The following is a 13,210-nucleotide window of genomic DNA, read 5'->3' as shown; positions in this document are numbered from 1 at the left end:
GAAAAATATTCTCCCTTTGAGTTTCAACTCTATCCTTACGCACACTAACCATTAGCCTCCTAACCATCAAAAGATCACCTTCCAGGGTTTGTACATCATATTCACTTTCACTAGAAGATGCATTAGTGATATCCCCATTACCCAACACAACCATAGTCCTTTTGTTAGGACATTGGGAGACAATGTGACCCTTTCCCGAACACTTAAAACATTTAATGGAACTCATTTTTAAAGAAGTGGGAGTAGGGTTAGAATTATTTTTATTAAGTGTAGCACCTTTATCATGAGATTTGAATGAAGATCCTCCCTCTTTCTTGAATGTCTCCTTACCTTTCCAAGTTGAAGATCCATAGGGGGACTTCTTCTATATCTGCTTCCTCTTTAATTGTTGCTTCACCTTGACAGCTTGATGAATGAGATCCTCCAAAGAGGCATAGTGGTGCAACTCTACAATGTCTTAGATCTCCCTATTGAGACCATGCAAAAACCTTGCCATGGTGGCCTCTTAGGACTCCTCAATTTAAGCCCTAATCAAGTAAATCTCCATCTCTTTGTAATATTCATCCACACTCCTATTTCCTTGAATTCGTCTTTGGAGTTTGTTGTGAAGGTCTCTCCCATAATAGGACAACAAATCTCTCTATCAAAACTCTCTTCATGTCATGCTAAGTATTAATCAAAGGCATTATCATCCTCTCAACATCACTCCTCACTTGGTTCCACCATACTAAGGCATATCCCTCAAACTCCAGGGAGGTCAATTTGATCTTCTTCTCTTTATTGTAGTTGTAGCAAGCAAAAACCTACTCAACCTTCATCTCCTACTCAAGATACACTTCTAGATCATAAGTCCCTTTAAAAGTAGGGATCTTCACCTTCACTCCCTCAATCCCTTCCTCTTTTTGCCTACCTCCATATCTTCTATGATTTCTTCTCTCCCTATACCTCTCATTCCTCCTTCCCCCCTCATCCTTTTCATACCCTTCATCTTCTCCATGAGAAGAATTAGATGATTTATCCTCTCTTCTTCGCTCTATATTTTCAATCCTCACACTTAAAGCTTCACTACTCCTTTATATTCTTCCTAACCTCTCCTCATTCTCCTTTCTCATTCTCTCCATCCTTTCTTCATGTTCGTAACTCATTCTTCTCATTTGATCACCAAGTTTAATCATCTCCACCATGAGCCTTGTGGTTTTTGGAGACAATGGAGTAGCATCTCCACTTGTAGAAGCCATTCCTACAAGGAAAATTAGTGCGCAAGTAATAAACAGAATAAGACCTCATCACTCAACTTAGTGTTTCAATCAAGTTCACTCGTGTATCACTCTTTCAAGGTTTTTTCTTTTATAATATGTACTCTTGCCTTTTACCACTCTTGTTTCTCTTCAATTCTTAAGCATAACCTTCAAGCTCAAATCATGAAGTATTTAATGTAAAATATGTCACAAATCAAAACTCAACTCAAGAAGCCAAGAATAGAAATACTCTAAGACAAAACTAAGGAATTTTAAAGACAAGCAAAAATAATGAAAGGAAGACAAACTAGAAGACTCCAAAAATCAAGAAAAGGATTGTCCTAGAATTGAACTAAACTAGATGTAAATAACCAATAATACACAATTTTTTTATGTATAGGTATGTGAAAACTAGAAGGGAAACAACTCTAAATGCAAAAAAAATTTATGCACTTTTTATTCATTTTTTTCCTCCTTTTTTTTATCTCTGCACTTTTTTTTTGCACAAAATTCAAATTTGAATGCAAATTTGTGATTGGGCAAATCTAAATCTAGACCGTAACAAAATTTTGGCTCTAAATTTGAAAAACAAATTCGGATCCAAATAACTTCAATTATCCAAATCTGGATTGTAACATGATTTGAGCTTCAAATTTAAAAATCAAATTCAAATCTAAACATGTTAATGTTGTCGTTCAAGATTTCAGATCTTGATGCAGGAAGTGACGCAAATGGATGCTAATCAAGCTTGATTACCAATTGATGGAACCCTAATTTACGGATCTAATTTTTAGCATCAACAAACTGGGGAACCTATTTGGGACTCTCTGAAATTGAGAAAAATAAAAAGGAAAAAGGAAATTAGAAAACGAGATGGAAAGAACAACGCCACAATCTTGAAAGATTAATAAATTGAGGATGATTCGCTGCAAAGAATAAAATTCGTTGATAAGAACCTAAGGTTTCACACAAGAACTAAGAGAGACACTCTCTTAACCGTGTCTAATATGCAATCTCATTAAAAATTGCCAACAAAGTGTTTAAGGAGTCTATTTATACCTCATACTAATAACGCTAAATTAGACCCAATGCCCAATAACTAATCTAATAATTAAAAGTCTTGAAAATAACAATAAAAGATTGTGGAAGCTCATTACAAGTCCAAAAATAAGCCCAAAATATAATTAAAAACAAAAATAAATAATATTTTAAAAGTTGGCTAAAATTCATGAGCTTTGCTTCTTCTTCTCTTTCCTCCATTAGAGAATTTAGTCTCTCACCAAGCTCTTCTTGAAATCTCTTACCCCTTGCTCTAGTGATTGGTTCATCCATGTTGAGTCTACCCAAGTCAAACTCTTTCTCATTGGATAGTCCTCTATCACGAACCGTAGTTGCAACTTCGTAAGAGAAATTAATAGTGTGGCACCCTATACCTCGACATACATCTTTATATAATGTCATACATGAAAATACATAATTAATTAAAATGATTTTATTTTAAGCATAAAAGAGCTCATGTTGGTAAAAGGTTCACAGTCGCGTTAATCACCAAATTAAAAACTTATCAAATAAGAGAGTATGAAAACATCTCTGACTCAAAACAAGGCCATCCAATTTTATTTTTTTTACAAAAGGAAACAAGTTAAGCAACAAAGTAGCATAAAGTAACATGTTCAGGATATTATGCAAATAATACAGAAACCCATGTCCCAATGTTACATCCTATCAGAGCATTGTGTTCCAACGTCCTCTATCATGAGGTTCTCCATAGCTATCCACCTAACCATTTGCTCTCACAAACACAAAGTTCGAGATCATCACATGATCCAAACACAAACAGCACACAGGGAGTGACCTATCTCATTCCTAACTAAAATATGGATAAACAAATACATAAGCAAAATACATTATAAAAATATGTATCACATAGATCTACTTACTATAATCGGCGTCACTGCACCACTTTATCATTTAAAACTCATTTTTCAATCACCAATCACATTACTCATGAATCACACACTTGATTCAAGATGTAAAAACAATCACCAATTTCATAATAAACAATTCACATGCATTATGCAACAATTATACTAAGACTCAAGCCTATATGCAATGTGGTATTATGTCAGTGAAAAACAACACCAAGGCGCTTAGGAGTACATAACAAAATACGCCACACAATGAGTATGTCAGGTCACTACCACTAAGTAAAATCATAAGGTGACCAGTCAGAGTCACTATGTTTTGCGAGAATGCTTCAACCATATGGGATCAACATAGGCTTAAATGAGCACTCAAACCGAGTGTATTTACCCCCAAGACCTAGACTCTGAAGAATGAGTTAGGGCCTTACCTTCCTGATTCAGGTCCAACCCCCAAAACAACTTTTGCACGCAGATACTGTTTATGAATTATACAATACCCACGACCTCACACTTATTTCAAACACATTTAACACAATGCACTACAATTTAACACCTCATGTTTCTAACTTAGAATCCTAGACTATCCTTTTAACACCTCGCGCATTGTGCTACAATTTAACACCTCAGATTCCTAACTTGGAACCCTACACTTTCTTTTTAACACCTCGCGCATAAACATTTTTTCTCAAGATAAATACCAGTTGGGTTATTGAATTCACAACTCACAACACAAATAATATCACCTCAAGTATTAACCACATACTTATTCACAACCAAATTTCATATCCATAATTTTAACATATCACAACGTCACAATTCACCATCACATGTTTATGTGTATCTCACAAATCAACACATATTCAATTTATCTATTACACACAATTTAAATTACAATTTCATGATCCCAATATAACAATTTATCATGCTAATCTAGTAAATCTTGTTCAAAATACAAACAAATTATACGAAAATGCTTTTCACAACATGGGGAGTAAAACCCCTCAAACAATTTTACATAATCATATAGGAAAAATTACAACATAATAAACATTCCAAAACAAATCTCAATTTGATCCTCTAAGGATCCCTACACATGTTCATTCTAACCCCAATTACGATAAATTCATCCCTTACCTCTAAGTGGGCTCATGTGTGTAGTCCAACAATGATAACAAAATTTCTAGTAGTTTACTAAGATTCCCCAAACTTTTCCTCTAGTTGCTCTACTAGGGTTTCAGAGCATTATAGAGAAGGAGAAAAGATTAGAGCCTTCATTGCACTGTCTGCGTGCGATGATCAATTTTCCTTCCACAAACATTATTTTAAAAATCCCAACGATGGAGATGTGCAAAAATGAATTTTGAACTTGGTGTTCGAATTTCACAAAAATCCAATGGATAACGAGTCTAAGATTGTAGTTTTGTTGGGAAAGGTTTGTGTATGCAGGAAAAAGAGAGGATTTTGGGAGAGGGAGAAGATAAAAAGAATTTAAGAGGAACAAAAGTGTAGAGATATATTGTAAATGTAAAAATTGACCTAATATGTCTATTTATAGTTAAGGTACTCTCAGTCTATTGTTTACTCTATTTTCTTTATTTTATTATTTTATAAACAAGAACTCTATTTTACTCCCTATCAAATGAATAAATAAAACATTATTTTTATTTTCTTTCATACTATTATTTTAATTAATAAAATTATTTTTCTTTATTTATTTAATTATAAAAATCTTATTATTTTTTCTAAAACTCTATTTATTTTTAAATAAAATCTTTTAATTTATTTGACGAAAAATAGGGTATTACATATAAGAGCCGAAAGCATTGTGTAACATCGAAAGTTGAGTGCGAATGTGTTGTGAAGTTTAATTTTTTTTATTGAGGAACAAAGAGGGAAAATAGAGAACAACATGCCCGTGGAACAACTTGTTTATCCCCTACGCTTTGTAATTTGCTCCGGTCCTCCACACTTTGTCAATTACATCACTTTGTAATTTGTTTGTGTCTACTATGTATTTTTACTATAATGCAATAAAATTGTGGCAACCGAATGAGCTTTTCCTTTTGTGCTTAATTGGACTCTCCGTGCTTATGTTTATCTCTATTAAGATCACTTGTGCTAGCGATATACATCCCCAACATGTATATTCTTATATTAAAATAATTGGAGGAGGACAATCTTATATTAATACTAGCTTAATATCCGTGCTAGGCAAGGGTGTTTAATTTAATCTACATTTTTTTTATATTATTGTATTTTGAATATATTTTTAATTATTTTTATATAAAATTCACTCAACAACAAAACTTAAAAACATTATTTTTATGATTAAGATATGTTTTATTTTAATATTAATTTGTTAATTCAGTAAATTTTAAAAAATATTAATGAATCATCACTTTAATTAATATAATTGTATATTTATCTTTAATTAAAAATGAAAAATTCTTTATATTTTCATGAGAAATAACTTTGAAAATTACTTTGACTAAAATAAATATCATAAAAATTCTTAATATAAGTTTAAATTTAAATTTTCTATTGTTATTAATTATTTTAAAATTTGAATATATAATTATATTATCAATTAGAATATAATTACCTCAATTACCAAAATTTAAATTAGAATATATTTAAATGTTCAATAAGAAAATCATATTAGTTACGATTAATTTACTCTTTTTTTTGTTATAGTACAATTACTTTAATTAATGTAATTTTGTATTTTCATGATATTTTTTCAGTTGCATTTACTAAAAATAGTGAGATGACTTAATTTAAATTTGTTATAAATTGGAATCAAAATTTATATTAGTGTTATTAATTAATTTATTACAAAAAATAGGTGAAATTATTTAGGATGAGTTTGATTCACTAAAAAAATAAGGGACTGAACAACATAAAAATATTTGCCCACCGTTTGTTTTAACAAATGATTAAGGGACAACATGAAATAAAGAATGTTGGACTGAACAAATACAAAAAAACTTGTAACCCACTAGACTCGTGTAACTTGTAATCCCGTGTCTAACAAAAGTAAAAATATAATATTATCCCTATTTTCTGACTTTTCGTTAACCCAATTTTTTTTCATATGTGCCTCCTTTTCTAAACCTCTACCTCCCCGCCCTCTTCTCCATCGTGTCGGAGCTCTCCCAATTCACCTCCCTCCTTGTCTCTGCCACACCTCTTGCTGCGGATCTCTCAAACCACTCCTTCCTCTCCATTCTCGTTGTCCCCAATGCCTACCTCGCCGTTGACCACCACCTCTCCCCAACCGTCCTTCGCTACCATGTGCTCCTCTAGTCCCTCTCTTGGTTCGACCTTCGCGTCCTCCCTCCCTCCGGCCGCGCCACCGATAACTTCAGCTCCGTGAACCTCACCTATGACTCCCTATTTGGCATCATCTTGATCCGTTTCCCCACACCGTACTCTCCCTCCAACGTCACCATCCTCTTCTTCAATATTTAATAATTAAGAAAGCTTGAATTTACATATTACCAAAAATCATTTTAATAAGATTTTATATTTTTAATAACATTATATGATTGTGAAATATTTTTAGTTATTACATATGATAAATTATTATTAGTTTACTTATGCATTTCATTAATTTATTTTGAATTTTTTTTAATTTATAATATGATACTTATAAGACATAGTTAAAAATATATCAAAATAATTAATAAATTGTAATTTTTTTATAACAATAAATCTAAAATAATGCTTTAAAATATATCACAATATTAATAAATTATAAATATTAGTAAAACATAATAATAAATTAAGTTAAATAATAAAATAATTTAAGTTTCAAAATCTTGTTTTGTATCTTTTCCAAGTACAAACCAAACATTACATAATACAAAGAACATTATAGTAAAATTTACATTAAGTTGTTCAGTACATAGACACATCAAGCAAGATACAACATAAAATTACTTCATGTCCTGTGCATTAACCACCAAATAACTATAATACAAAAAGGGTTATCCTGACTACTTGCCATGTTCTGACTTTTTAGCAATGTTCTGTTTTTTTTAGCCAATCAAACATACCCTTAATTATATCAAAACACTTTTTTTTAACCTTTTTAAGCTTTAAACATAATCTAAAAATATTTTAATCGTAATTATTATTAAAAACGTCATTTTGATTGAAATTAAAGGAAACAATTATATTAATTTTAATTATTTGAATTAATACTTGAGGAATTTGATTAATTTCATATGAAATTATTTTCAAAATTTAATTTTGAATATATTTGCATTATGATATCTTTCTTTTTAACTTGAATTATTTCCAAAAATATATTAAGTCATTTATCTATATTTTTTGTATAGTTATACATTTTTTTTTGACTTTAAATTTAAATTTATAATTGTCAACATGATTTTTATATAATCTAAAATATTAGATAAGAAAATATATTGTTATGAGTTAATATAAAATAATTTTTTTTAAAAATCATACTAGAGTTCCTACTTCAAAGATTGGTATAAAATAATTTTTTAAAAAATAATATTAAATGAGTTTGCCCATGATTGAGTTTTACGTTTCCAAATTTTTAATTATTTTTAATTTTTCCCTTCATACTAATTTAGGTGTGATTGATTTTAACAAGAAAAATTAAATGTGATTCAACAAAAAAATATTTTTCTTCCTTTTTTATTATTATTTTAATTTTTTTTTTTAAAAATAAGACATCCTTTTATTGTTGTGCTAACGGACATAATTAATAATTGTGTTTTATATTATATAATATTAGTGGAGAGACATAATTCATACCTCTATCAAATTCAACTAAAAATGAAAATGAAAAGAAGTTAGAAGTTAAAAAAAAACTAACAACATCAAAATAGTGGATAATTATTAAAAAATAATAAAAATTTAAAAACTAATAAAAAATAAAATAATTTAGTGAAATGTGTATAACAAATGAAAATATTTCCTTTATTATCATTATTACTAAGATTATCGGTAAGGTATAGACAAATATAGATATAGATAAACATGACAATGAAATCGGTATTCGTTATCGTGATTTTAATGGAGATTACTCAAATTGACCGGGTATGGATATGAGTTTGGGGATTATCCGACTTTTTTAATTGGGGTTGGAGTAAAAAATGTACCTATTCTATATCCGTCATGAAGGTGAAATTATTAAAATTTTATTAATTACTGGTTAACTTTTTTTTTTTTTTTTATAATTTTTACATTATTTAAGATTTTTTTCTTGATGATATGTGTAGACAAATGCCTACAAATATAAGTAGTTAAAAATAATCGTGCAAGAATCAAATTTTTTTTTAATTAGATTTGCAATATAATTTTTAATTTTTTTTTTCACAAATCTAAACCCAAAAAAATACTTGATAAGCAACGAGCATGGATGGGATAACAATATGTTGGGAGTCCGGTGACAGGGAGGCCCCCAACGGTTGCCATGTCCAGATACAGATTTATTTATTTATTAGGGTAATTAGGGTATAAGTAATTTAAGAAACAGGGGACCAAAGCTCCTACTCACTCTTACATTGATCCGCCGCTGCCAGCTCCTTCTCCTTCGAGAGCAGCGAAGATGGTGGTTAAACAGGGTTCGATTCCGGACTTTGAGGCGCTGCGAGAGCTGTTCAAGCATCACATAGAGTCCTTTGATTACATGGCCGATGCTGGATTGGAAACCATGCTCAGACACATCAAACCCATCGAAGTTTTCGACGATTTCACTTCCACAAAGCTTAGAAATATCCTTTTATTTTAATGACAAAACTTCCACATGCAGGATTTGAGTTTAATTGGAGTTGTATAGTTGTTGTTGATGGAATTGGTGTTTGTTCACTTAACTTGGTTCTTACTTTGGTTGGATAATCCGGTGCTGTATCCGCCGCAGAAGGAGCGGATTTCGAGGACAATGCGGGAGGCTTTACTTCCGTTTGAAGTTAGTTTCAGTTTCAACATTTCATGCTTTATACTGTGCCTAAATTTGTTGGTTTTTTAATTCAGTGATTGATTCAGTTGGTGTTTTTTTTGAGCAGTGCAGACAGGCAAAGATTTCTTATGCAGGGAAGATTACTATAGATGTTTGCTTTCAATATAATGATGGGCCTATTATTAGAGAAAATATAAATTTTGGGCAGTTTCCCATAATGCTGCAGGTTTGTTGCTTTGTATTTAAATTTGTTCCCAAAGATGAAAGAGCGGCATAAGTTTCCCACTAAACTTGCTATTTGTTTTGCATTTTTATCCTCCAGCATTTCAAGCTTTATTTTAAACATGACTGCACGAGTCTAAATTCTTTGTAATATTAGCATGTTTTCCCTTTAATAAACTTGAGTGTGTTTGAGTTGAATTTTACATTATCTGTTTCATATGCTTCTGTAAGCATAACTAGTTGTTTCTTATGTAGAAATCCCAGTGTGTTTCTACATAAATTTTGACTTGCCTAGTTTATTACTTGTTAGCTTGACAAACACATACAACTTGTGCATGTGTATGTAACAATTTATTTTTTTGAATGCTATTGTGCTCTGAATCATACTATTATTGCCAGAAAATTAGCTTTTAATCATCGAACTCCATAGTTATGTTGAATGTTTTATCTTTCACATGTACTGATGCAGTCAAAGTTATGCAACTTGAGAGGTGCTGATCCCCAGAAGCTTGTGTCCTACAGGGAAGAAGCATCGGAAATGGGTGGGTAGGTAGTTAAACCCTGCTTGTGTAATATATGTGTGTGCGTGTGCGGGCTTGGTCCTTCATGTAGTATAAGAGCTTCTTTGACTCAGGAGTTCATTTTATTATAATATATTATATTATGTTGATGGTCTGCTTTTTTTCCTCTCTTTTACCTCAGCCTTCCTTAGTTTCTGACTTATGAGTAAATGCTAATTAAAAATTGAATAATTGTGCAAACACATCTTTATTCTTCACAACTTAAACTTTAACTTGAAAATGCTGTTAATAAATAGAAATGGATTACATTATTCTATAGACTACAGTCAGTAAATCAATGACTAATCATCATAGCACTTCTGTTGGGAAGCTTGATATAAGAACTTATATTTTGCATATAACCATTATTCAATTTCCTTGTTCCATTGCTTTCCTTAATTTGTTTCAAGATTGTTTGCTGATATTTGGTTTATCAAACACCTTTTCTTTTCAGTTACTTCATCTTGAATGGTCTTGAGAGAGTTATCCGACTGTTAATTTTGCCAAAACGGAATCATGTAAGCAATCTTTTTGCCTTATGTGCTTACATTGCAGCAAGTAAGCCAAAGCAGTTGTATACCTAGTTTCTCCATAAGGTTAATCATAGATTTCTCAAGCCCTTGTCATGGCTTATTAATTCGTTTTCTTGTTCCTTAAATGTTGTAGCCAATGAGTATGGTGCGGAATTCATTTAGTGACCGACGGGAAGGATATACAGATAAAGCAATTGTAATAAGGTTTGTGTTATCTGCAGTTAGTGCTATTTCAAATGATTAAATTATCATGAATGGTAATATCTTGGATGTTTGCATCTATAAGGCTTATTTAGATTCCATGAATTAAAATGGTTAGACGTTTAGACTCTTTAGAATTACTTGAAATGTTTGAGTATGAAAATATGCACACAAAAAGGATCCTCAACCTTAGTTTGCTGAGATGTATATATATATATATATATATATATATATATATGTATATGAATTGACAGATAGTACAAAAAATAGTTCATGATGAAGGCTACTGCCTAGCCTATGGTGACAGATTACAGGACAGCTTCTAAGAGCTTCTATAACAATCTATAAAAACACTACAAGCTTCTACAACAAGCTAGAAATATAAATTGTGTGCTCCAAGCTTGGAACATATAAAGTGGATCCGAGGACCTCTCAAGAACTTGGTCAAGATGTTTGCAAGCTGGTTGTTGGAGTTAATAAATTCAGTATCGATTTCTTTGGACTGTAGTTTTTCCCGAACAAAATGGCAATCAATCTCTATATGTTTAGTTCTCTCATGAAATACATGATTACAAGCAATGTGAAGGGCAGCTGATTATCACAGTACAACTTCATTTGTTGAACATCACAAAATTTTAATTCTTGAAGAAGTTGTTTAATCCACACCAATTCACAAGTAACAAGAGCCATAGCTCTATATTCTGCTTTTGTTCTTAATCAGGCAATAACACTTTGTTTCTTGCTTTTTCAAGAGACAATATCTCCCCGAAAGGATACACAATATCTAGTGGTGGATCGCCTATCTATGGGACAAACTGCCCAATCCGCATCACAATACCCACAAATTTGGGTATTTTCGTTATCTTTATACAATAGTCCCTTTCCTGGAGTCCTTTTGATGTATCTAAGAATGTGAATCGCAACATTCCAGAGGTCAATGTGAGGATCCTGCATAAATTGACTGACAACTTCGACTACAAAGGATAGATCGAGACTTGTAATTGTGACATAAATGAGTTTCCCAACCAGTCTTCTATACCTCTTTGGATCTGGAAACGGTTCACCTTGATATGAGATAAACCTATAAACCTCTGATTTGGGTCCATAGGACTATCAATAGGCCTACAATTAGTCATACCTGTCTCTTCCAAAATGTCCAAAGCATATTTTCTCTGTGAAATGACAATACCTTCCTTTGATTGAGCTACTTCAATACCAAGGAAGTACTTTAGGCAGCCAAGGTCTTTCGTATGAAAATGACTGAATAAGTGTTGCTTTAATTGGGAAATTTTGGCATCATCATTCCATGTAATAACAATGTCATCAACATAGACAATTAGATAAACACACTTCCCGGGAGAAGTATACAATAAAAAACAAAGCGATCTGCTTCACTCCGCTTCATTCCAAAATTTTGAACAATATGGCTAAATTTCCCAAACCAAGCACGTGGTGATTGTTTGAGTCCATAGAGAGATCAATGCAATTTATACACCAAACCAGACTCCCCTCAGCAACAAAACCAGGAGGTTGCTCCATATAGATTTCATCCTCTAAATCACCATGAAGAAAGACATTTGTTATGTCTAATTGATAAAGAGGCCAATGGCGAATAGCTGCCATAGCTAGGAAGACTCGAACCGTTGTGATCTTGGCCACAGGAGAGAAGCTGTCACAGTAATCAAGGCCATAAATCTGAGTGTAGCCTTTGGCAACCAACCGAGTCTCAAGTCGATCAACCTCACCATTAGGCATGACTTTAACAACATAAACCCCTCTGCAGCCAACTGTCTTCTTCGTAGGAGGAAAAGGAACCAATTTCCACGTGCCACTATTCTTAAGAGCCTGCATTTCAACAATCATGGCTTGTTGCCAACTAGGATGATCAAGTGCCTCTTGAACATTTTTAGGAATAATAATAGAAGACAAGGAAGAGATGAAAGAGAAATATAAAGTAGATATGTGATGATTACTCAAAAAATTGTAAATAGGGTGAGAATTTCGAGTATATCGAATACCTTTCCTAATAGCAATGAGCCAATTGGAACTTGGTTTACTAGGATGTGATATGGAGGAAGGATCCATTGTATGGAGAGCTGATGGCAAAGGACATGAACTAGGAGAACCTGTAGGTATTGAACAACTAGCTCCTTGTGTCGTGTGTGGAGAAGGAGAGGCACTATCAGTTGAACTACGAATAGGAGACTGAGGCTGATGTCCTTCTTGGTCAGAAGGGTCTTGGGTAGGAAGTATCATAGGACCAAAAGATGGAGTAGGTAGAACTTGCTGTATGGAACTAGGATCCTGCATGGAGGATGAGAAAAAAGGAGTTTCTTCAAAGAAAGTAACATCAGCAGACATGTAACACTTTTTAGTTTGTGAAGAGTATCATTTGTAACCTTTTTGCAGGCAAGAATATCCTAAAAAGACACACTTAATAGCCTTTGCAGAAAGTTTTTCTTATCCTGGTGAGATATTATGAACAAAACATGTACAATCAAAAACTTTAGGGGTAACATGATACAATGGTTCATGTGTTTTTTTTTTTTTTGGAAGGCCAAGATAATTTATATTATAGAATAAAAGTACCAGAGGT

General features: G+C 32.2%; 1 protein-coding gene across 2 annotated transcripts in view; it reads left to right on the top strand.

The window, feature by feature from the left end:
- The first annotated feature begins 8,590 nt into the window (after positions 1–8,590).
- LOC114392264 (DNA-directed RNA polymerase I subunit 2-like) overlaps positions 8,591–13,210 on the top strand; it is a 29,454-nt gene continuing 24,834 nt past the window's right edge. Inside the window, exons 1-6 of one of the 2 annotated variants that reach the window (XM_028353323.1) lie at positions 8,591–8,913; positions 9,025–9,107; positions 9,205–9,324; positions 9,790–9,866; positions 10,335–10,398; positions 10,547–10,617. In XM_028353323.1, coding sequence (XP_028209124.1) covers positions 8,748–8,913; positions 9,025–9,107; positions 9,205–9,324; positions 9,790–9,866; positions 10,335–10,398; positions 10,547–10,617 — 581 coding nt within the window. In that variant the 5' untranslated portion in view covers positions 8,591–8,747. Of the gene's footprint in view, positions 8,914–9,024; positions 9,108–9,204; positions 9,325–9,789; positions 9,867–10,334; positions 10,399–10,546; positions 10,618–13,210 lie in introns of those variants that run through there. The other variant, XM_028353324.1, reaches the window with a different exon arrangement.

Source organism: Glycine soja, chromosome 17 (genome assembly GCF_004193775.1).
Source record: "Glycine soja cultivar W05 chromosome 17, ASM419377v2, whole genome shotgun sequence".
In the NCBI taxonomy this organism is placed as follows: Eukaryota; Viridiplantae; Streptophyta; class Magnoliopsida; order Fabales; family Fabaceae; genus Glycine; species Glycine soja.
Note: the sequence above shows the minus strand (reverse complement) of the source record. Positions and strands in the feature narration are given on the sequence as shown.